Source organism: Bradysia coprophila, unplaced genomic scaffold, assembly GCF_014529535.1.
Source record: "Bradysia coprophila strain Holo2 unplaced genomic scaffold, BU_Bcop_v1 contig_232, whole genome shotgun sequence".
NCBI lineage: Eukaryota > Metazoa > Arthropoda > Insecta > Diptera > Sciaridae > Bradysia > Bradysia coprophila.
Window position 1 is genome coordinate 19417879 of NW_023503493.1, and position 24654 is coordinate 19442532.

At 33.8% G+C, this 24654-nt stretch overlaps 1 protein-coding gene across 1 annotated transcript; it reads right to left on the reverse strand.

The window, feature by feature from the left end:
* Positions 1–9542: 9542 nt before the first annotated feature.
* On the reverse strand, positions 9543–22190 carry LOC119075596 (protein Wnt-10a). The gene is made up of 7 exons (XM_037182066.1): positions 21671–22190; positions 14023–14170; positions 13895–13973; positions 10583–10811; positions 10366–10516; positions 9960–10308; positions 9543–9894 (listed from the first exon to the last, which is right to left on the reverse strand). Exons 1-7 carry the CDS (start codon positions 21724–21726, stop codon positions 9707–9709), a joined length of 1200 nt encoding a protein of 399 aa, XP_037037961.1. The 5' UTR covers positions 21727–22190; the 3' UTR covers positions 9543–9706.
* Between the last annotated feature and the right edge of the window lie 2464 nt (positions 22191–24654).

Below are 24654 nucleotides of genomic sequence, written 5' to 3' on the forward strand. Positions count from 1 at the left end.
CAATTAGTTTTTTATTATCATTTTAAGAAATTGCCTATAGCCCATAGAACATCAAAAGAAATCCACAGGCTCTTTTAGATCTTATCATAGAGGTTTATATGAAAGAAAAAGTTTCAAATATATCAAAATGACTGAGATTAGAATTCCTTAACCTTTCACGAAGCGTGGAATGCACCACCATCTTACTTCGTTTATTCAAGTATAGTATTTTATGTAAAAAAATTTAGAGTTATTTATACTACAAGAACTGTAAAGGGTATTTTATGTTCGAGAAATGGTAAATGGTTCGATGCGAAGCCGAGAACCTATTTGCTATTTTGAGAACATAAAATACCCTTTACAGTTCTTGTATGATAAAAATTTGTATATATTGAATCGTATGGAGGTATCGGCTTCGCTTCGGATTGGTAATCTGACATCTAGTGCGATAATATACCTTCATACGGTTCGTGTTGCATACAACGTTTTATGCAATGACGAAAATCGCATAAATACCGAAGATAATCTTAGTGTGACTTCAGTAACATGTGGCATTGCAAATCCTTTATCGCACTATTGCGATAAAATACGTTCAAATGACATTGCACACAGGCGGCGTAAGTTACAAATATCATCACTGAATTGCATAAACGCACTTTAATTGACCAAAAATAAAACACACATTCTGTGTGAATATGAACGCGTCATCTATGTACCTTTACATGCTTATGCGCGGTGAAGTGCACTTTACATCACTGCTTGTGACAGGGAAAATGCACTTACGTAACACAGTGACTTAAGTGACGTAACACATTTCACATGTTTGAGACGGTAAGTGCATTTTCCCCGTCACAAGCAGTGATGTAATGTGCACTTCACCGTGCATAAGCATGTAAGGGTACATAGATGACGCGTTTATATTCACACATAATGTGTGTTTTATTTTTGGTCAAATAAAGTGCGTTTTTGCAATTCAGTGATGATATTTGTAACTTACGCCGCCTGTGTGCAATGTCATTTGAACGTATTTTATCGCAATAGTGCGATAAAGGATTTGCAATGGGTTTTATCGCACTAGTGCGATAAAAGCCACATGTTACTGAAGTCACACTAAGATTATCTTCGGTATTTATGCAGTTCAACTATAAAACTTATATACTCGACTATAAAGCTTATGTATTTGATATGTATACAATTTGATATGTCGGATGACACAAATGAGAGCTCGTCGCCTATTTTCGTCATGCTGTTGTGAATGTTCCTCGTGACCTAACATCAAAATCCAATTTGAGCAACCAAGTTTTGATCAGTGCCTTAATTTTGGAGTTCCCCGGTGTTTTTTGCCTTTATATACAAAATATTACGAATATATCGAAAATTGTACGTTAACAACATTCTAAACCCCGATTATCCTATTTATTTTGTGCATTTAACTAGATTATTTTCAATTTAACTCGTAGTGAATGAGTATTGAGCACCAAAGACATGTTGAACTGCCTGCTAAAAGTGTTTTTCCTTTCGCATCGGTTCATTCAAACCAAATTAACGATTTTCTACAAAAAAAAATGTTTGCTTGTTTAACTAATCGAATAATCTTCTTTTTCCGCTAAACAATTGATTTTTTCCTTGTTTCTTCAAGTCTTGTATACAGATATACATTTCGGAGGCTGCAAATAATCAGGAATGGGAATAGTACCAAACATTGTCCAATTGAATATTGTGTTACATTAAACGGCTCATCTAACAAACTGAATGAATGTTTCAATTACATAGGATAATATACCTTTTGCTACATTTTTACATTCCAGGTAGTTGATGTTTTTTTTTTCTTATGCATAGCAAATATTGAATCGTTTGACAGGCAATTTTCATTGACGTTTATTACAAATTTTGTTTATTTCAAGTAACACTCTGGGTGATCGGTCGGAATAAAACACAAGCTGAAATTAAATACCTGTATAAATATGCACTTATCTGATCATTGAGATGAAGAGTGTAGTGTTAAATTGCAAACTGTAAAGCAATTACGCTTCAACTATCTATTTCATTTTTCTTAATGCCCGACTGGTATCCCTGCTTCGATTCACCCCTTCGCTTTAATATAATTCCGATGTACGTTAAGAAAATAGGGTAATGATTAAGCAGCCTCCATATCCATACACTATAACGACGCTATCCAAAATCTTTTACTTCGCTAGATTCAATCGATTGTTTTCGTTGTTAATATTCTAAAAAAAGAATTGCTACTTACCAAATCTGATATTCTCAATAACCTTAAAACCCTTAAATTATGTAAATTAACTAAAAGTATTTTATAAGAGAAAATAGAAATCATCAATGTGTGATACAGCCTTTTGTTGTGCAAAGAAATCGAAAATTGATATTGAAAAATGGACAAAAATGACATTTTAAACATGTTAAAAGATGTAAATTTTGTGTTTCTATGTATTTCTTACGATTTCAAACCAATCTAAACAAGAAAATCAATGAAAAAAAAAAAATTGACCAAAAAACCGGTCTAAAAATTCTATGCAAAACCATGGAATTTTTTCATGAAAAATTAATGTGGCGCCTACATTTTGTAAAATACAATTTTACTTTCTTCGGCAAAATTGTAGCAAATGATATACGGAACAATATTACAAAAAAAAATATTTACTTCGGAACATATTTAAGAAATTATTTAACTTTAACATTAAATTTAAAACATCAATTTGAAGAAAAGTCGGAAAAGTCTTAAACGATTTGGAAAATTTGGAAAATCTAACTGCGCTAAAAATAACCTTGAACCTTTACCTTTAAAATGAGCTAGCTATCACACGAATCTCTCCGTTTCACACAGCCCTATCAATAATTCGTCAAAGACACCTCTGCATTTAAACTTTGAAGGGATGGGGAGTGGAAGGATGAGGTGGAATTTTTTGTCTCTTCTTCGGAAAGTTATTACTTTGATGTACCCAACAACCTCCAATCACTCGTTTGCATGAACTCGCTCGGTAAACGTTCATTGCGTTATCGACTACACTATTTCGAATTCACAGCGACCTAGTAGAATGACTTTGCTTCATAAAAGATGTTTTTTGGTACTCATAAGTGTCATGACTGGCATCACTGTAAATAACAGACCTCAGGCTGAACAGTAACTATATTTTTGTGATCAAACAAGTCACCAGTAGGGTCCAAACAGTTTTCGAAGCCTTCCGGAGGTCAAGAAAAAGAAAAATCGATAAAATCAAAAATTTTCCCATCGAAATATTTTCTTGTTATGTTGCCCACCTTTTTGGTGCCGCCCTCTACTAAAAACATGAAAGACATGAAATGCCACGAGTGATCGAATAAAAACATTTTGAAGATCACCGTGCGGTTTATTTTAAATGCGACAAAAGAGACTGCTCACAATTATGGCGCAGCCAGTAAAAAATCGATCTTTTCTCAAAAATTAAAAACTACAGTAGATAAAATATCATCGATCTTCTTCTTCCCTAATGTTCCCAAAATACAAGCAGCGTTAGTTACCACGTTGAATCGCAATCGAAATTCTTTGCAGAAGGTACTCTTTCGATTTTACCTCACCCGTTGCCTTTTTCATTAAAGAGCCCAATTTATCAACAAATTTCTTTGTTTCCATACCCATGCAACCTAAAGTCTCGAAAGCAAGTGGGGTTAGCAAATAGTTTTGTTTCAAAGAAATGTAATGGTTATGCTTATGTCTCTCTGCTTTTTCAGCAATGGACCGTGCTTTCTTTGATGAATCATTAATATATGATGCAGCCATGGTATCCCGGACGGTAACATCCCACAAGAGTGATCTCCCATGACTCCATGGTATCAAAGTCATACCGTCAGGTCTTTTACCATCATCTCTTGAAAGACCTGGAGGCTGTACTGTATTTGGAACACCTGCACTGGAGAATGCATAAGCGAATATGTTATTCATAATATCATGTCTAACGTATTTTCCATCTGCACATTTAACACAAGATAAACAATGCAATCCATCTTTTTCGACTGTTTTACCGCAAAGACATTTATGTTCCTCACATATTTGAGTGCCTAATCGAAGACCAACAGCAATTCTAGTAGAATTGTTATCCAGTAGTAATCCTAATTGACCCGATGGGATCACTTGCAACCTTTTTGAAGATTCTTTAGTCGATGATGCAAGTAGTCTGGCACGAGTTTTCAGATCACCATTTTCAAACAATTCATTAAATTGATTTTTGATCTTCGGAATGTCCGTCACGGATGATCATGTAGATGCGAAACGACGACGACAATCATCATCATCATTATCAACATCGACGTGTAATTCGGTAATTCTATAAACGTGAGACATAGAAAGAGAGGGAGAGAGAGACTGAGAGAAATAATTAAATTGATTTTAGTGTGACGTGATGGTGGGAAACCATCGGTATGGATTTTTTTTATAAATAGTTCTTTATTATCACTTACTATTACCAGAGTGTGAAATGAATTGTCGTCTGGTGAATCGTCGGCATATGCACTGCAGTACTTAAAGCGGCAAGAAATGTGGAAAATGCGGAAAGACATCAGCGTTTATGACGAAAGCGTAATGGATGAAGCCGGAAGTTGGATGGCCAGTGGTTCGTCGTTTGATGTGTGAAGATTAGCAGATGTTGCATGATAATGATCGATTGTTTTCAAATGTAGTAGTTTAATTGGAAAAAGAATTACAGGCAATTCGTTACATTGAGGAGCTGTTTCATTTGAGATAATTTAAAAACACGCGTGATTAACAAATAGCAATCGAAACGACTCGAATTGTATGAGAAATTGCAATGCTACTATGGAGGGGTCGAAGATCCCGATTGTTGTGGTCAGGTAAGAGGGTGGGAAATTTCATCAGTGTGAGGTGGTCGTTAGAAAAAGTTAATTATTTTTTACATAATTTATCTGATCGGCTATAATATTTTATTGGATGTTAAAACTGACTCGATTCAATAAAAGATTCGAATAAAGTTTGAGCGGAGCGGATTATTTATTTCCTCTTCGAAGAGTTAGTATAAAAATTCATATCAATAAAGTCAATTCGAATTTTCTTATCATCGAATTTATACGAAAGTAGTCAGTCACTGTCTTTGTAATTCTCTTACTTTAAATTTACTGGACGTAAGTGTTTTAAGTCAATTATGAAGTTCATGGGTTGTCTATAGCTTGACCCTAATTAGCTACTTATATTACTGTGATAGCTACCTACTACCTTTTAATTATCTTGCGAATGTAATTTTAAGATTGACAAAGTAACACGAATTTGTGTAATTTAGAAATTAATTTTCAAATATTTAAATACTCACCGTTTGAGTGATCTCATCTAGATGGTAGTAAGGTTTAATTTCACAGACCATAATTTGTATCTAATTTTGTTACATTGACTAGTTTTTTAATGGGAGATAATTTAAAACCTCGAGTAGTAGGAGTAGTAGGCAATGTGAAAATGGCTGGACGTGAAAAATTTGTCTTAGTTTTTCAAGTTATTTCTTTGTTTTTTTGGTTTGTTTGATTTTAAAGTTGTTAACAATTGTGTCCGACTGTTTTCGCGAGCGATTGTAGTATTTCCCGGATGAAATTTCGACGGACGGAGACTTAGGCGGTGAAACGGGATGATTACCAACATTGTTTCTCGACGATGGAACTCATGAATTTGAGGGAAATGCCGAGAAATAGAGGCCGAATGCCAATGCGGAAACTAACAGGAGGAATATCGAACGGAGCTGTATCCAGGTCAAGACGTGAAACCAGTGAAACTCGATGAACGAAGGCTCTGGTCGTGGTGTCAATGTGTTGCAAATACGGTTTGTCCCGCGTAAATGATACTGAAATACTGAAACCGCAGCACGGTTTGGAGAAAACTCGGACTCCAGTTGAAGCAGATACGGTTTGTATAGGGTAACGGTTTACGGTACTTGCGATGTAACTTGATGAGCGAATGGTTGATGCTTTACAGTTACCATTCTCTGAATGCGTCATATCTCACGGTTTTGCTTTATCGTTTCTTGTAAGGAGCATTTACGCTTTTGGTTTGGATATGCCGTTTTACCAGTTTTGGCAAACAGATACTTAACCGATGGTCCTGTGCGATTAGAAGCCTTATTCTTGTTTTCGCTCTTCGTACGTGCACAAGTACAATTTGTTTGCAATTTGTTGTTGTCTAGAGCTTTCTTCTTTCCGTGATGTTGCGCGCTTCGAGTTTCGGCCTGTTGTTGGTTTTAATTGTTGTCGACGTCTGTCAAGTCAAAGTTATGGTTCGTTAGCCTTCAGTTTTTCTCTAACGTTTCTTGAAGGGAACCTTTGCCTCGCTTGTAGAAACTATTCTCTCCGTAAAGTTAAAGGGCTTAGCAGCCTCTGAGTTTGAGCGTTTCTTGCACGTTCGCTAAGAGGAGTGTATCCTCTACACGTAGGTGTCGCTGTTTACGTGGTGTGGCTACCACATGAGAAGCGTTTTACGAAACGTTGAGAAGAGCATTCCTGTTGCGCGGTGTCTGTCGGAACAGCTATTCCAGTTTTTCTCGGACGTTTGTTGACGGGAGCATTCTCGTTTCTTTGACTAGCGATAGTGTAAACGGTTTTATGTAATAATTTGGCTGTGTTATCTTCTGCTAAAGATATGTATATCTGATCTTAATGTTATCTCTCTCGTTTCACGCGCTAATGGCTTATTGGAGAACGCTTTTTTGAATGATACGAAAATCAAAGGAATGATTACGCACAAACGCTTGAAAATGGTCTTACGATGAAATAACAATGATTCTGAATGAATGGTTTGTATGACGTGTGGTTTGGTAAGTCTCCTGCTGCAGGTAATTTTCTTCACGATACCAATTCTATACAAAAATATTTCAGAGCAATGATAGAGCTCAGGTGGTTGGTTCATCTCCCCACTGCCGTGTAGTTAGTCCGACCACATAGATCGAGCGACGGTGGTTGAGTTAGTTACCTTGGTTCATCCTTGGTATATAAGTCAAAGTAATGCAAGTAGTGGCCCCACCACTGACAAAGTTCATCGTACACAAAGTTCCGGAGGCAGAGTGCGAATGTGAATAAGAGTGCTCGACGAGAGGAAGCGCACAATTGTTCTCTGGTGTACGATGAACCGAGTCTAGGAGAGAGAAAAGGGAGGATTAGGACTTGATTTTCATTCGTGATCATTCAAGTCAAAGTCCTCACGTTCAAATAATCTCATGGGTGAGCCCACAGGGGCAAGCTTGTTATTGCGAAAGTCAAGTCAAGGGGGTAATCACTAGTAAATCAGTAAATCAAGTAAATCACAAAAAAAAATTAAATTTTTTTTAATTGTCACTGGACTACATTTCGAAGTATCGTGGCCGTAAACATATAGGATAATTTTCATGAATTAACACAAATTGAACCAAATGGATTCAAACTTATTAGAAAATGCATTTTTGATTTACTTGATTTACTGTGATTTACCGTGATTTACTGTGATTTACTGCGATAGTAGAGGACGCCAGCTTTTTTGGACAAAAACGATAATGTCCAACAATAACAATAATTCCCAACAATAATGCCCCGTCAAAAATGGCGACCATTGTGAATGCATACACATGGACAAGTCAATTCTGTATTTATTTTTGATTTTTATTCTAAAAGTCCGGCCGGATCTATATTTTATTACTGCAATCCGTAGATCCAATTTGTAGGAAGCTAACGACATTAAGCTGGAAAAAATCTGTTCATCTTTCAACGCGCTGTTCGACGACAAACATCATCCACTACACAACAAACACGTGCTTCACCTGCAAGCGGAACATATAATGTTTTTCGTCGTATACAGCGTGTTGAAAAGTGAAACAGTTTTTTCCAGCTCAATGTCGTTAGCTTCCTACAAATTAGATCTAAAATGCAGATCCGGACGCACTTTTAGAATAAAAATCAAAAATAAATAGAAAATTGACTTGTCCTGTCCATGTGTATACATTCACAATGGTCGCCATTTTTGACGGGGCATTATTGTTGGGAATTATTGTTATTGTTGGACATTATCGTTTTTGTCCAAAAAAGCTGGCGTCCTCAAGTAAATCAGTGACTACCCCTCGAGTCAAGTCAGTCAAGTCAAGGAGATAATTTTAAAACTCGAAGAGGCTATTCTGCGTGATTAACAAATAGCAATCGAAACGATTCGAATAGACTATGCCAATCATATTTAACCGATGATGCCATTTTAAAGGTCATCAATAGTGGTGACTTTATCACTATTTTATTTTACCGGAAACATGCACACATTCAAATAAAAGCATTTCCGCCAAAAAAATCATTTTTTAAATTAACGGACAAAAAAATTTCAGTTCTGTGGTGTCACTTACGACTAACTTCACAACAGACATGTCAAGAATTTTGTTTACCTGAATGGCAACATATTTTTGTATGTTTTCTTCACATTTTACCGACTGAATTAGCACGAAACGTATTGCAGGCAATTTCTAGGCACATAAAATTAAGGAATTGAACACTGAATGGCACAATTCACACCAAATTACTTTTAAAAATGAGATTTTCACAACACCCACAATGTTTGACCAAATTAATTTGTCTTTAAAATTATTTCGGAGAATTTGTCCTAAATTCTTTTTAAGACACTAGCATGAGCACACTCGGAACTATTTTCTGTGCGAAATTTAAACAGAATCACTTTGTTTTACGCGAAATACTACAAATTTTCGACACAAACTTGTTTGAGATTTAAAATTTACTGTCCCGATTTGACATTTCATCAAAACAAAATTCAGTGAATCAGTCAAAACTGGATGAACTGAGTGAACAATACTACTCATACTACTGTAATTGCAAAGTGGCAAACTTAAGACCTTATGTGGAATTTGGGTGGAAAATGGCGCAAATCACATATTTCAGGAATTTATAAAGTGAAAAATCTTTCCGGTTTCAAGTTTTTTCGTGAAAAGACGAGACACGGGTATCTTTATTTTCAATTTTTAGCTGCTTTATGTAAAAAAATTGAGAAAAAAAATCATTTTGGCGTAGTCTATTGTATGAGAAATTGGAATGGTACTATGGAGGGATCGAAGACCAAATGTAAGATGGTGGGTGTTTTTATGAAATCTTAACACGTTGCCGGTTATTGTGACTTGTCAACTTTAGGCACACCGGAAAGTGCTAAGGGAGTCGAGGAATATCTTCAAAAAAAATTCTAAAAATCAAAAATTTGACTTTTGATTTTTTGAAATTTATTTGGAGGTATTCCTCGACCTCCTTAGCACTTTCCGGCGTGCCTAAAGTGCCTGTTCATCATGATGATGTATGATGATAAAGATAGCGATGGTGATGATGATGTATGATGATAAAGATAGTGATGGTGATGATGATGTATGATGATAAAGATAGCGATGGTGATGATGATGTATGATGGTAAAGATAGCGATGGTGATGATGATGTATGATGATAAATATAGCGATGGTGATGATGATGTATGATGATAAAAATAGCGATGGTGATGATGATGTATGTATGACGCATGGACAAAGGCTCTCGGTCTGTTCAACTTGTCTAATACACAGAACAACGATTGTAGTCTCATTACACTTTTATTTCTAATTTATCTAAATACATTAAGTGTAAACTTTTACATTCATAATACTGATTCGTTAAGCTCTTCGTTTCCAGTTGATAAATTATAATTGCTAAACGTATACTAATCACTTAGGTACTGGTACTACGTAATATGGCTAAAATTCAGTTGCAGACGCTGATCCATTCCTCGATTTCACAAACTTCACATTCAACATAACAGCACCAATGAAATTTACAGTTGCATCGTTCAACTCGTCGTTCTTTCATCAAATTGTATCCACGACCACAGCACATCGATGCACAACTTCCGCTTCCTATACCAGTTCGATTGCATCTTCGACCAATTGTTCCTGTTATAGAAAATCCACCATAAGTAATGCATTACTTGTTCTAGGCATCTGTAAATGTAACATACCTTGAATGTCTGAGCTGGGATCTTTGTCGCAAAAATTTGGGGACCTTTGATAGTAGAACAATGAATTTTCCATTTTCTGTAAATCCCCAACCTTTTTGTGCTTGCGTATCTTTCTCGGTAAGCGTCCCACGTTCCTCGATTTATGTTTTTTGTGGGATCCTTTGGAAATGATTATTGGAGAGCCATTGCCCATGTTCGATTGATCAACTAGAACGGCTTTCCGAAATAGCTGCTTCAACACTTTGCCAACGACACGAAAATCCGGTGCTGATTTCCAACACGTTTTTAGTTGACAACTTCCAGACATACCATGACATTTGCAACGGATTTGCATATTGTTCGCGACTGCCTGCAGAAAATAAATCCGATTGAAGTAACAGATTATTGATGAAATAACTACACATACCATTCGCCCAGCATGATTGTTATGTAAATTAATTTTTGATTGAATATCGCCGGCTTTTTCCCTCGAATCCAAAAACAATTCCGAAAACTCTATCCCGAAATTCAGATTGTGAGAACACCCTCCCCATTTCCATCGACTCGTCGTTCGAATACTGTAAAATTTGTCAAACTTTCGTATAGAATTTTCATTTTCATAATTAATTATTACGTTTGCTTACCGCTGCAATTTCTTTTGTGCGCTGTCATTCAACTTCTGGTACGACGTCGAGTCAAGATAGAATGTTTTGTCCTTTTGCATGCTTTCCTTCAATGATTTCGTTAAACTTTTGCGATTTACACTCGGATCACAACCACATGATACTAATTTTCCCTGACTGCACGCTCTGGCAATATTGTAGGCCACACCGGCTGATGACACTGCGAAAGCGAAAGCACTTTCTCTATAGCCTGTAAGGAGAAAGAAGGAAAATATTTTAGAAAAATGATGAGGTGTTCCAGCCAAAAGCAGCAGTTATAGATAGATAGATATATACGTTTATTGAGCACCAGCATTACATACACAATTTTACATTCATTTAATTCGTTCATCTTCAGATATTCTATTTTTTCACATTTATACATTATCTATTCATTATCACATTCACTTCATTTAATTGTTCGTGCAAAAACCGAGAACTATTCTTGAAAAAACTTTTTTTTTCAATTTTTCCGTCTTAAAGAATCGGGGAAATTTTGGGGAAAATTTGATAATAAAGGGAAAACTTAATCCAAAAATAGTCACTCGGACGAAACAGAACTTCTGACACCTAAGTCTTATTGAAATATTTGAAAAAAGAAAAGAAAATGGTTCGTCTCTTCGAACACATGAACTGAACTGTCTCGTAGTGATGTGACACTCAAAAAGACCCAGATGTACATAAATCTTTACTTCAGTAAAATCCAAATACGGAATCACTTTATTCGAAAATCGATCGTAAAATATTCCTTTTCTTTCATTAAAGCTACGTGTGAGCACAAATTTCCGCATTTACTAACAAGACGCGACCTTGAACTTTTCATCCACTTCTAATCGCTGAACTTTTCATAAAGAGAACGATAATAATTGGCATATCTTACAATGAACCGCATAAGAAATTCCATTTTTTCCTTAATATGCCAATTTGATGTTGATCGGCAATATAAATTTACATCAAAATCAATAGCCATTGACAGAATAAACCTTTTTAAAAGCACTTCATTTGTTTACAAGTAAATTACACGCCAATTTTGATGTGTGCGGATAAAGAACATAAAGACAAAATGTCAATCTGTCCTGTCTGCCGTCGTATCGTTTCCATTTCAAATAACAAGAAAACCAAGTCAGAACAAAACAACCTGTCGACAGATCTTTGCTTGACTACTAACCAGTCGAATTGTTTTTCAAAAAAGTTTTTAAAAGGGAGAAAAAACACAGAAAAAGGTTTATTTAAATACCAAGACATTTTACCTACTATATGTCAACCGAAGAAGCTTTTAAATTCAATGGAAAACGATTTACAGATTTCAAACTTAATGCACAATGCAAATAAAATGCATAAATAAATTATGTCTCTGTGTTTTAAGCCCCATTTGTTGTTTACAATTATGTAAATGATTTTCTTGTAATAACAATAATAGCGCTCACGTGAATTATGTATAAATATGGTTATGGTTATATTAAAAAAGTTCGAATTTATCAATGCCTCAACAAAGACTCCATATAATTAGGAGCGTGCAGGCAGCTATATTTTTATGTATGCATTTATGGCTTGTTTGATTTTCACCGATGAATTTAAATAGATTTGGACAGTGAAAAATTGTTCATTTTACTTTTGACATTCTGTGGAGCTGAAGCAGGTATTTAGTGAATTTTACACTAGTAGTGGATTTCTGCGGTTGTTTGCGGTGAGTAAGTTCGTTAACTTGTTACAATTAATTGGAAATCATTGATTCAGTTTGCTGAAAAAGTTCAACTTTGATTTCCTGTAAAACATGTGTTATAATCAACACACACAAGTACTTCTGTTTGCTCAGTCAGTACAAAAATGTGAATTTAACAATTTACGATCACTTTACCAACGTTAGTGAATATGCAGTTCCCATACCATTAGAGGCGAGAAATCTATGAAACTCGTAAGTAGCCGACAAGTCCTAAATGGCTACCCAAAGGGGAATAGGATGAGAAAATTTTTAAACTTTAAAGCACCGAGTCGAATTTCTGTTGAAATAAAAACGGTCAAAAGGTTACGTAAGTAATTTACCTAATCCACCTTCATAGGCCAGGACTACTAAATTACCAGTTAAAAATTATGTGACCTTATAATGTAATCTATTTTATCTACCTAGGTGAAATAATAGCAGTGAAAAAGTGCTATTATTCCGCCGTCGGTAGATAAAATAGCGTATTCACCTCTGTCCAAATGTTTATTTAGACACTTGGGGTTATAACATTCGCCTTCGGCTCATGCAACAACTCCCCAAGTGTCTAAATAAACATGTGGACAGAGGTGAATAATCTACTATTCTATATCAGCATGACCAATGTGTCTGGTTCACTTGCATTGCAATAAGTATAAGCAAGCGTAACATACCATGGGTTAACACTAACGTCTAACACTCTGCTCAAATACTTTTGGTAAACGTAAATTAATTGCTCGTATTTTCTTTCAAACTTTAGTTTATAAAAATGTCGAGACAAACATATTATTAAAACCTTGGGACCCGTTCATGTATTTCTTTTTCCTTTTTTTTTGTAGCTCCACAGGTCGAAAAGTAAGAATAGATTTATGACTATATGACTTGAGCATGCGTAACAAATTGACGCATATTGAAAGATATAAAATTTGTTTTTCGCTTGCCATATACCAATAAATATTGGATACACCTTTTGACTTAATAATTTGGTGGTTAAAGCGTTTGTTTTACGGCAACATTTTTTTTCGTGTTGAGTTCTTTCTTCTTCTTTTATTAAAAAAAAATGTAATTGTGTCGGACCTCCTGTAAGATTATTTCGTTAAACTATCGAGATGAAGGTTGTTATTAGTCAAAAAAAATTAGGAATATCTCCATACATATTAACGTATATGTATGTTGCATGAAAAGCGTACACGATTGTCTTTTCTGAGAATTTGAGACTCTAAAACATCTGTTTTGATTATCATTTATTTCGTCAAATCTTCTATTTGTGAGACCATTGCAATCGTTTCTTAAAACATAATCAATTTTTCACGCTCTTCGATTTGTAAAGGTAGATGTTAAGGTTGGAACATTCTGGTCTCGTCGTTCAATGTACTAACATCTGCTGCTCAATGATTTTTCATTTTTAATAAATTTTTATTTGTATTTCCGGACATATTATTATAGGCACTAAGACGATAAACGTAATGTGTACGTTGTCCCACTAGTAATAACAATAAATATTTATGGTTACTTATAGACTAGGTGAGCAGCTATGGTGGCGTAATTTGAAATAGATTTTTTTTTCGGATAAAAGCTGTTCGTTAAACGCTTACCTTTTTTCAATAGATTGGATGTGTGAGGATTTTTCTTTTTAGAACTTAAAGACGAGCAATTCCATCGATGCCACTGAAACTACAATTTTTTTTTTTAATAATTGAAAGTGTTCAGAGAATTCTTTTACCTGTAGTTGACATTCCTTTACCGCCAGTTCTAATCCATCAATTGCGGCTGATGTTACATCATTAGCTCGATAGCATAGTTCTAATTGTTCTTTGGTGAGACCAGGTACGGTGCGGCAAATTGTGCGAACGTCAGACATGACTGAGATACTGAAATGAATCAAGAAAAAATATCTCGTTTTTAGAAATGAAAATTTGGTTTTGGTGTGGTAAGTAAACTCTCCCTCTCTTCAAGGAAAATATCATCGGAGATCGGAATCATGCTCGTTTGGAAAAAGAATGGAATTGAAGAGGAACTGATTTATTTATGTCTTTCTTAAACTTGGTGGCGTTTGGAGGATACTATAATGATCAAATCAACATTTTGAGATTTGTTTTTTATCTTTCATCTTAAACAGAGCTACATTAATTTTGGTAATTGACGCGTTGATCTAATTATACGGTTAAGAAACAACACACAACGCAGAATGCAACATTGTATCACACAATATTGCCAAACACCTCATCTTAAATTCCTGTCATTAAAAATGAATTAATCACAATCGCCTCTGTTAACATTAAATATCAATTCATCTACCTCTCTATCGAACGAAAAAAATTTACGATTTTGTTGTATGGAAGTGATTTGCAATGGACATGCACACAAAATTAAATAACTTTTTTTGTTGAATTAATTTTTTTTACAAATAATTTCGACATTACAAAGGATATAATTGATTGAGTTTTAGTTATAGGTATGTGGTTTGAGTCTTGTATAGACTGCAGATTGCAGAACTTAACTTTTAAAATTATATTTATCCGTTAATTGAGGGATTTCAACAGCCGGGTATGTTCATATAATGTAGACACCGTTAAATATATCTTCTGTTCTATGTAATGTCATTAGAGGACATTGTCGATGCCCTCAGTCTGAAAATATTAAATGTACACAACTCAATAATTATCTGAACTTTCTGCGATAACTTTTGATAAATAAGTGAACTCCATTAATTAATGACAACTATTAGAGTTGATAAAATTCTTTTGGTTTAATTAATTTTCGAAAAAAAAATAAAAGAAATAAAATAAGTTCAACCTGAAACATTTTGTATCAAAGAATGTCTTTAACGATAATAATTTTCTCATCTGTTTTTGCTTTCTATATATGTTTTTCTGTATAAATAAATTGTCTGTATAAACAGATAAAATAATTTTTTTATAAAAAAAAATATACAAAAGAATCCAGTCCTGCTCACGTTAAGAAAAAAAATTGACAGCCACTATAAGTCCGCATAACACACTGGCATAAGAAGCTGAATATTTTGTTAATCTTATCGTTTTCCAGACTTTCAACCGATTTAAATACATGTTACTGATTATTAAAGGTTTTAAATATAAAATACATTCTGTTCATCTATATATACATGTACGGTATATGTAACGACGAATTGTATAGGCATACCATATGCAATATTATGCACTTCATTTTATTATATACGATTGTACACATTATTGATACCAATTATAATAAAATAATTTTTCTCTGGCTCAATTAAAGAGCTGCTGATATATTTCGTTCGCTCATTCATCTGTTTAATGGATAAAATCAAACAATTTTTCAACCAATCTTTTACAACATTGATATTGAATGAAAATCTACCATTGTATCGGCTTCTGTTGAATAATGTACATAGCAAATTTTCATTTGAAAACTTATCGAAATTTCATATACCATATCGCTTTCCATGCACGAAAACAGACAATCTTTTACAAACGGCAAGCGTATCTATCAACATATAATGATTAAAGTTTGTTAGTTCTTTCGATTTTGCAAAATCTTTTACTTCATCAGTTGTAACATTTTGCTATCTAAGAGAACACAAGACAGGACCAGACCTGTCGTCATTTTACCGAGCACAAATTATAGAACTGTTTACAAGCTGATCTGCCTCGGTTGTAAATAAGAAAATTCATAGTTCGTTGGAGTAAATTGGGAAATCAATCAACGGTCAGTTCCTGAGTTATTTCCGTTTCATTGACGATGACGATATCGTAGCAGCTAATCTTTTCTATTTCGATTAAGTTTATTCTTGCAAGTGTTAGTACAGTATTTTACATTAACACGGTGCGCCCTAACCAACTTTAAATAGAAGTGTCGGATAACAAAAAATTTTCTTTTTTAATATTGACGAGGGGTGAGTAAGTAGTTCATTTATTTATAAATTAGCTCGAACCGCAGTGAGATTTTTGAGGTCGGGATTCAATGACTCCTCATGACCACCCATGGTCCGTCGAGTCGCCTAGCGTCCTAATTTATATTGTGATTAGTAGAGGGACTAATAATTATTGCAAGATCGTTCGTATAAAAATAGTTACTCTAGTCCACCTGGTTGCAGAGCAGTGGCCTTGGAAAGTAAAAAAATCACAATTTTCAAAGGATGATAACAGCTAGACAATGCGATCTGGGAAGTGAATAAGAACCTGTAGTCGACGGACCATGGATGGTCATGAGGAGTCATTGCATCCCGACCTGAAAAATCTCCCAGCGGTTCGAGCTAATTTATAAATAAATGAATTACTTACTCACCCCTCGTCAATATTACAAAAGAATTTTTTTTGTTATCCGACACTTCTATTTAATAGTTTTAAGAAGTTGATGCTACATCTCAAAACAGCAATAATAAAGCAGTTACGTGACTTCTTTAATCATGTTGAACCTGCTGGATTTTTTACTCAACTTTAATCCGAAAATTAATACTAAGCCCTTAAGTAGATGATGACTATCGGGGTAATAATTTATTATTACGACATTTCTCAAATGTAAAGATGCATAGCTTTTTCAGTATCTAACAAGGTTTAGAACCTTAACATCGTTTGTATAATGCGAAATGTAAATTTTGCACACTAATTTCCATACTTACCCTCAATTTGATGTTTTTTTTTCAGAAATGGTTGTAAAAGCTTGTTGAATTTACATTTTAAGGGTCAGATCCACTTAAATAAATCAATAAAAGCAAACATCAAAACAAAACACGTCCGTCAATTGATTGAAATTCATTTTGGTTAAATAAACTTATCGTAAAGATACAAAATGCCTCTGCAGCACACAGCTAACGCTCAGTTTCTATTTCGCTACCAATTTTATCTACATTTTTATATGTAAATGTTGTTTATGTTGTTTTCAACGAAAGCCGCGGTGTTATGTTCACTGGCATTTATTGACTACATCTCAAGCGAATGTGATACTATAGCAAGGTTCTAGTCTCGTCGCATTAAAGCAAAAACAGGAATCTTACAATTTCGCAATAAATGAATACCGTAGTGTACATGAATCCATTCTCTTGCATATATATATATATATATATATATCGTATGGATGTATAAATTTTCCACATAACAGAAGATCATCCAATGGAATGTCGAACAGAGCATACCACTTTATTGTTGGTTTTATTTACGTTGTGTATATGAGATTATGGGTTCAAATATGTACTCCAGCAGAATTTTTGCATATCAAAGGGAAATAATTAATTAATTATAAAATCAGTTTGGATACACTTTTCTTTATAATTCCTTTTTCACTATGGTTAGTACTCATCTTCTACATGAGTCGCAATTGGGATTGGCTGGGTTAAAGAAAATTTTGTTTTATGATTTCACTTGAATAAATTTTCAAGCGAATGGAGTGAAGTAATGGAGCTTTAATATTTGACATCCCAAAGGCAGATTGAGACTAGCATTCAAGAAAAAAAGAAAAGAAAAGTAAATGGACGATAAGATGGGACTACTTCGTTTCTTCATTCGGTTCATTCTGGTACTAGAAACCGTAACGTTATCGATTCCGTAACGACACATTTTCAGATGACGTCGATCACCTGCAGTTCGATTTGAAACTATGGAGGACACATGTAAAAGGACAAAAACAATCATCAATTTTATCGAAATCATGGACCAAAAAAAATAAACGATGAGCTAGGTTTCTTATACTTAGGACAAGGTATGTTCAAACAAATGAAGTAAAAGATTTTGGATCAATTGTGGACTATACATTAAACGAAAGTATAAATGTCTACATGGATTTTTTGAAAGTGGACCAGGCTCCGCCGGAGCTCTTTCATTTCATTTATTTTCCGTAAAAAATATATCGATTACAATGACCCGCGTAGCTCCAGTATGTAAACAATTCTAAGGAGCTACGTTAATTTGTTTTTAGCGACTCTTTGTTTACATGCCCAGATAGCCCTTGGCACCAATAGTCTAAAACCGCAGTCGTTTCATTTTAATATTCTTTTATTGACTGGTGAATTTCCACCTAAAGTCGAAGAGGGTGTTTTTAGCAGTCATTTACTGCCGCTACGGGCTATGGACATACATGTATGTGGGCTCATTGGGTAGGTATTGGCCAGGAGATAGGGGGGAAGCATATGTTAAAATGTCCTATACCATTGTTCGAAAATATCAAAAATAATTTTTATTCTGAATGTTGTATTGCTTCGGTGGTGTTCCGAACATTGAAATAATTTTTTATGCATGAAGATTGCAAGTTACTTGACAATGAAATTGAAATTTGGAAATATTTTTTTTTTGTTTTACGCGCCCTGACGAGGTTTGAACCCCAGACCTCTTGCGTATGAAGCAAGCGTTCTACGTATCAAACCACAGGACTGAACAATTTCATTGTCAAGTAACTTGCAATCTTCATGCATATAAAATCAAAAATAATGTTTCTGTCAAAGACCAAAAATTTTAATGAACTTCAAAAGGTGATATCTCGCACCAGGCGAATGTTTCTTGAAACTAGAGTTTTCGGTCTTAAAAATTGTAACGCAACAGGCCGTTATTGGCGGAATCTGACCTTCAGACAAATTCGTCACACTTATTGTTTGTTTTAAATAATCGGCAGTTTAGTAAGCGTAATCACGCCGCAAACACCGACATTTGATAATTTAATAATTTAATTCACACCATTTGATAATCGTATACTATACCGACAACATCCTATCACCAGGCAATCTGAATTGTAGACAGCATTTTCATTCATAGTTACGTTTTTAAAGTTCCAAGAAATGTGTGGCAAAACTACTAATTCATCTGTTAGGAATCGTAACTCTGTATTTATAACCGCAACTTGTGGCGCCTGTCTTTTTATAAATGCTAAGAAAAATTTACATCTTAATAAAGCTTTTTGTATTAAAAATATCGCAAAAGGTATCTGATCAAAAGTTACACGATAAAACTAAGTATAAACAACAACAGCGTCAACAACCACAAAAAAATGAGCAAAATGAATAAAAATCATAACTACCGTCAACAAAAACAAGGGTTTTTTGTGTTAACAATCTCTTAAATTCTTTTGTATTCATTCCATTAAAAGCGAAACGAAAAAAAAATTATAAAAAATAATGAAACTTTAGTTTGTTGTAAAAATAAAAATATTTTAAGTTATAAATTTACTATCGCGATGATTTTATAACCGAAATAAAAACAAAACAAAAAACCAGTCTTGTTTATATGTTATATCATATTTTTATATATTTTAAATGTTATTACTACTTGGATTCTATCTTTTTAGAATGGTTTTTGAACGAAAAAAAAGAGTAAAATTATTTATACCTCGACATAAATGAACGTATAGCTACTGACCAACGTCTCAACCTCAACTCACTCACAAGCTCTGAATCATGAATGGAATACAAATTTTAAAATTAAAATCTTTTAACTTATAAATGAAAAAGAAAAAAAAAACGAACCAGAGATATATACACAAACGCAAGAGACATTCTCAAAATAATAAAGTTTTATCGGGACTGTCATTTAGATAAGATAGTTTTTTAATAAAATGTTAGATTTTTTCGAATCGCAACGGAAAGACCACACCATATTCAGTTGTTTTTTTTCTCTTCATTCTATAAAACAAGTTGTTACCATTACGTGAATTGTTTATTTTAATGAAAATAAATGATCTTGTTTGTGATTTAATAGTTTCATTTCATTTTTAACGTTATGGGGCTTCACATAAAATATTTTGTGTATTTAGCTCAATATTATTAAAAAGTTATTTTCAAATAATTTCTGGAATCGATTTTGGCTTTAAATCTTTGACAATTTTTTTTACATTTCGTCGTTGTCGTCTTCACAAATTGATGTTTTTATTTATTTGTCTGGTTCACAATAAAACGCGAAATATTTTCGAATATTCGATGATAATTAATAAATTCCAACGATCGGTATTGATCCATTTCTGATCATATAGATGTTATCGATGAATCGATTAGTTTATGAACATTAGATGTGAATGCATTTTATTTCCCACGATCGGCGAAGGTTCTAAGCAACGTTAAAATTTTTAACAATTTTTCGTCTGAAATAGACGAACATTTTGGTTGTTAAACATTGTTAATTACAATAAAATGGAAAAATCACTTTCCTATCCTATTTTTGGGAAAACATCCAAATCACTCATCATTACTAAAGTACCCAGACTAAGTGTCCTGCCAATTTCAAACACTTAGTAACATTCTCTATAAAATTTACAGAAACTCATACAGTATAGATCAACATTTAAATTGAAATGTGATGAATTCGGCTGCTAGGAATTTCGCGCCGCGTCATTCACAATAATTAACAAAATGACACATTTTGTATAAGGAAAATGTAACTTTGTGGGTTATTGTGAATGACGCGGCGCGAAATTCCTTAACACCGAATATTCGTCTTCAATATAAATAATAATAACTTGTGTTCAGTACATTTCAGTGCATCTTATTTCGCAAGATTCGCATAAAGGCAATTTGTAATCAAATCGGTATGAGAACCACAAGAAAATCATTGAATTCTATACATCTTTCCACTCTTTCTTTGCGCTTTTCTTTTGAGAGAAAAAAACTCGATGAAGCTCAGGTATGGAAAATGATTTTATTGTAGCCAAATATTTCGCCAGCCGACAACGGGCAGCATTATCAATGACTAAAAAATATACAATTTCGTAAACATTATACAATTATTGAAAAAAGATAGGTAAGATACCTGTGTCAAAACACGAAAATATCACAAAATATTAATCTTTCGTCAAAAATATTTCTCAGTGTTTCGTAGGAAATCTGTTACTTAATTAGTTTTAACATTCAATTCGTTTAGACATTAGATATACCTTTTCGTTTACTTTTGTCATCATTGTCGATAACAGATGTCTAATTTAATTAGTCATTAATTCATTTTGAATCCAGACAAGAATGGAGTCTACGGTTCTTCTTAGAACAATTTTATAGAAAATTTCACTTATTACAAAAGCTTAAATATTAGGAAATTATTACTACCCATACCGTTTACCTCTTAAGACTATTGGTTTGAATTTATATAAGAACAACTTTCGTCTGAGCACCGTGCAATGACATTGCACATTGTCGTTCACTACACAAGACTATATTGTATCCTAGTCATAGTCATGAAAAACACAATGACATCGGGTCTATTCCAGGAAAGGCGCAAATATATTATTCACATTATAAAAGACAAACTAATTCTATTCATTTTCGTAAAAGCAAAAATTTCCGAATTAACCATGAAGTGTTTCACATTAAACGTACATTATATCTCTCTGCATCACACACATTTCAATACAATTTTTTTCGCACCTTTTTTCCTACAAAAAATTACTTTGCAATTTCTTACCTTAGCAATAGAAAAATTACAGTTGAAACTATTAATTCAGTCGTCCAAAGTGACATATCTATTAAGAAAATGTGGATTTGTTTTCTGATCAATATCAATTAAATTCCCGGGCGTTTCGCGTTCAAAACATTTGAATTCATCATTATCGTGTTTGTAACGAACACCATTGGTTCTATGTAGTTTGTTGCGATGAATTGAAAATTAGAATTTTACTCATTTTCAGTTTTTCTTCTAAACATTTCACATTGTTGCACGCACACACTATGTATAACGGTTTTTAATATTTAATTCGTTGCTTTATACAGCAATGTTCGATAAATGTAAAAAAAATCAACAAAATATGCAGCACTTAACAGCAGTAATAAAAGTTAACTTCCGGACATTAAACTTGCAACTAGCTTTTTAGTGAGAAAACATGGTAATGCCAAAGTCTTTTACCGGGCCACTGTGAGTACTGTATAATACAACATGAAAATACAAATTTTTTTACCATATAACAAAAGTCAGAGAGAACGAGAGAGGATGGTATGTGTTGAGTTATGAGGTCCATAAAATAATGGTAAAGGTAAACTACACTGTTTGAAAGGAGTTAGTGATTTTAAATATAACACAATATTGTTCGTGTTGAAAAGGGAGATAGACGAGTAAAACAGATTTTCGGTGTGTATTACATTGTTGTATATTGTGTGAACAAATAGATATGCACGGCAATGAATTATCCTTATTATTGTACGCAAGCATTATTTACGTAATCTTGATATGATTTCGGATTTTGTTAGTCAAAGAAAATATTTTTAAATTTTCAAACAAATTTTATCGATGGAAATTAAAATTTAACAATTTTTCCGTTACCAATTCTTTTCTCACTAATAACAAATCTCTTCCTGGCTACTCCATACGCTAACAGGAGTTATACCGAACGACTGGAATAACGGTTGCGGATATACTGAAGCGTTTGTCATATTATCCTCTTTTTTTGATGTCACCCCTTTCGAAAAAAAGGAAAAGGATTAACATGCAATTGATGTGAACATATAACATTTACATGTAAAAGAACATGTTTAGGTGGTTGCTTAACGTTCGTGTGCTGGTTTTAAGTACTATGTACGATTTGATGATATGTTAAGTAAGTAGAAAAGTGCAATATAATTTACTACAGCGCGAAACGACAATGGGGTCGGTTTTTGTTGACAAATAAAACGTATTATATATATGTTACACACATGGTGCTTGAATGTATTTAAATGTAAAATGAAAATAAATTCGAAGACCTTACTATGACTCAATTTGTGTATTTGAAATGTATCTCTATCTTTATGATCCCATCGGTTGTTTGCCCTAATTGCTGTGCAATTACTCGATATTTGCATAATTATTTTTGTTGTTGTTACGTATTTCGATTCGGGTACGAACTATATGGGTGAATGGTTTTTTTTTCGTCGAAAGTGTGCACGTAAACTCGTTTTATAGCAAAATATTTATTAATGACCGAGACGCATACCAACGACCTTTGATCCAATTTTTGTAAAGATTTTTTTTGCAGCGATTGTTTTCCCATAAAGTTTTTTTTAAGTATTTGAAGCACTGAGTTTTCTAATTCGGGAATCTATAATAGGAAACCCGAGTAAAAAAATTTTGAAGTGATATATCCCAAAGTCTAAATCTGACGAAATCAGATATCTCAAGCCTCAAAATCTATTGTCTTGTTAGACTCAATGAGACTTGAGATATCTGATTTCGACAGATTTAGACATTTGTGAGATTTTTTTCACTTGGGAAAGAATTAAAACTTTTTCAATACTACTCACCAGGTATGGACAATGATGATAAAATTATGCTAAGCGGAGAGTTCTGATTTGTGCTTTCTTAGCAATAGCAATTAACTCATTGATTCTGTTAGTTTTTTTGTTCACAGTATTGGCTTGTGTTTGATGCAGACCACATTAACTGGATATTACAATCGTTAAAAGTTTTCCATGTGCCAATAAGCACAAGCTGAATATCAACTGATCTAGTCAAACACACTCCTTGTATGATCAACAATCAAAACACATTCTTAACAACGTGTTCAATCATACTGTTATGCGCGCGAATAGATGAGGTTAACGCAGAAATGCACTGTGTGGTAGGTTGTCTTTGAATTGTTTACAATACAAAGTGTTTTTGTTTGTACACCAGCTGGTGCCTATTCGGCACATAGAAAACTTTTAACAATTGTATCTCTTTTTTGGTTACTGCTTCTACGCTGCAGCTTCAAAATAGGAAATAGAAGTACCTCGGATAGGCCGGCTGCGATCATAAGCCAGACTGACCTAAAGTTCAGGTCAGGAAAGATGGTTTTAAGGAACAACCTGACCTGACATGAAACTGATTTTATTCAAAACTGTAAGGTCAAATTTCATTTTCCTTATTAAAAGCGAAAAAAAAGGCTACAGTCAAAGGCAGTCAATTTTCAGCATAAATTTGCTTCAGCTGTTTTTCAGCTGAACCACACATACAATCAAAACGGTTTATACTTGTTTATACGGTTGAAGCTGCTACACGCACGCGCATGATAGTGGTAAAACCGTATAAAGACGTATAAACGGTGCTGATTGTTTGTATGGATCAGCTGAAAAACAGCTGAAGCTAATTTATGCTGAAAATTGACTGCCTTCGACTGTACAAAGTGCAACCGGTAAAAAGAACGATCTTTTCAAAAAAAAAATTAATTTCTGGTTATTTGAACAACAAGACTCAAGTTCAGATTCACTTAAACCTGATTTGTTCCGAACAATAAAAGACAATGAACTGTGATAGCTGGAAGAAAATATGAAATTCTAAAAAGTTCGGAACTTTTGTTAATTTCATTTCTTTAATAAAATTTCTAATCAAGAATTTGTACATTTTACTTAAAAATTTGTACTTTCACAATTTTTAGATAAATTGATATCCGCAATACAATCTCTTCAAGTCGTCATCTCTGAGTTATTTAGCGTTTTATT

Bases quoted from the DNA above. Each gene is read 5' to 3' on its own strand.
- LOC119075596 (XM_037182066.1), bottom strand. From the start codon at position 21,726: ATGTCACTTTGGACGACTGAATTAATAGTTTCAACTGTAATTTTTCTA. The intron at 13,974-14,022 runs GTAAAAGAATTC...AAAAAATTGTAG, and splicing joins TAAAGGAATGTCAACTACAG to TTTCAGTGGCATCGATGGAA. The intron at 10,517-10,582 runs GTAAGCAAACGT...CAAATTTTACAG, and splicing joins GCACAAAAGAAATTGCAGCG to TATTCGAACGACGAGTCGAT.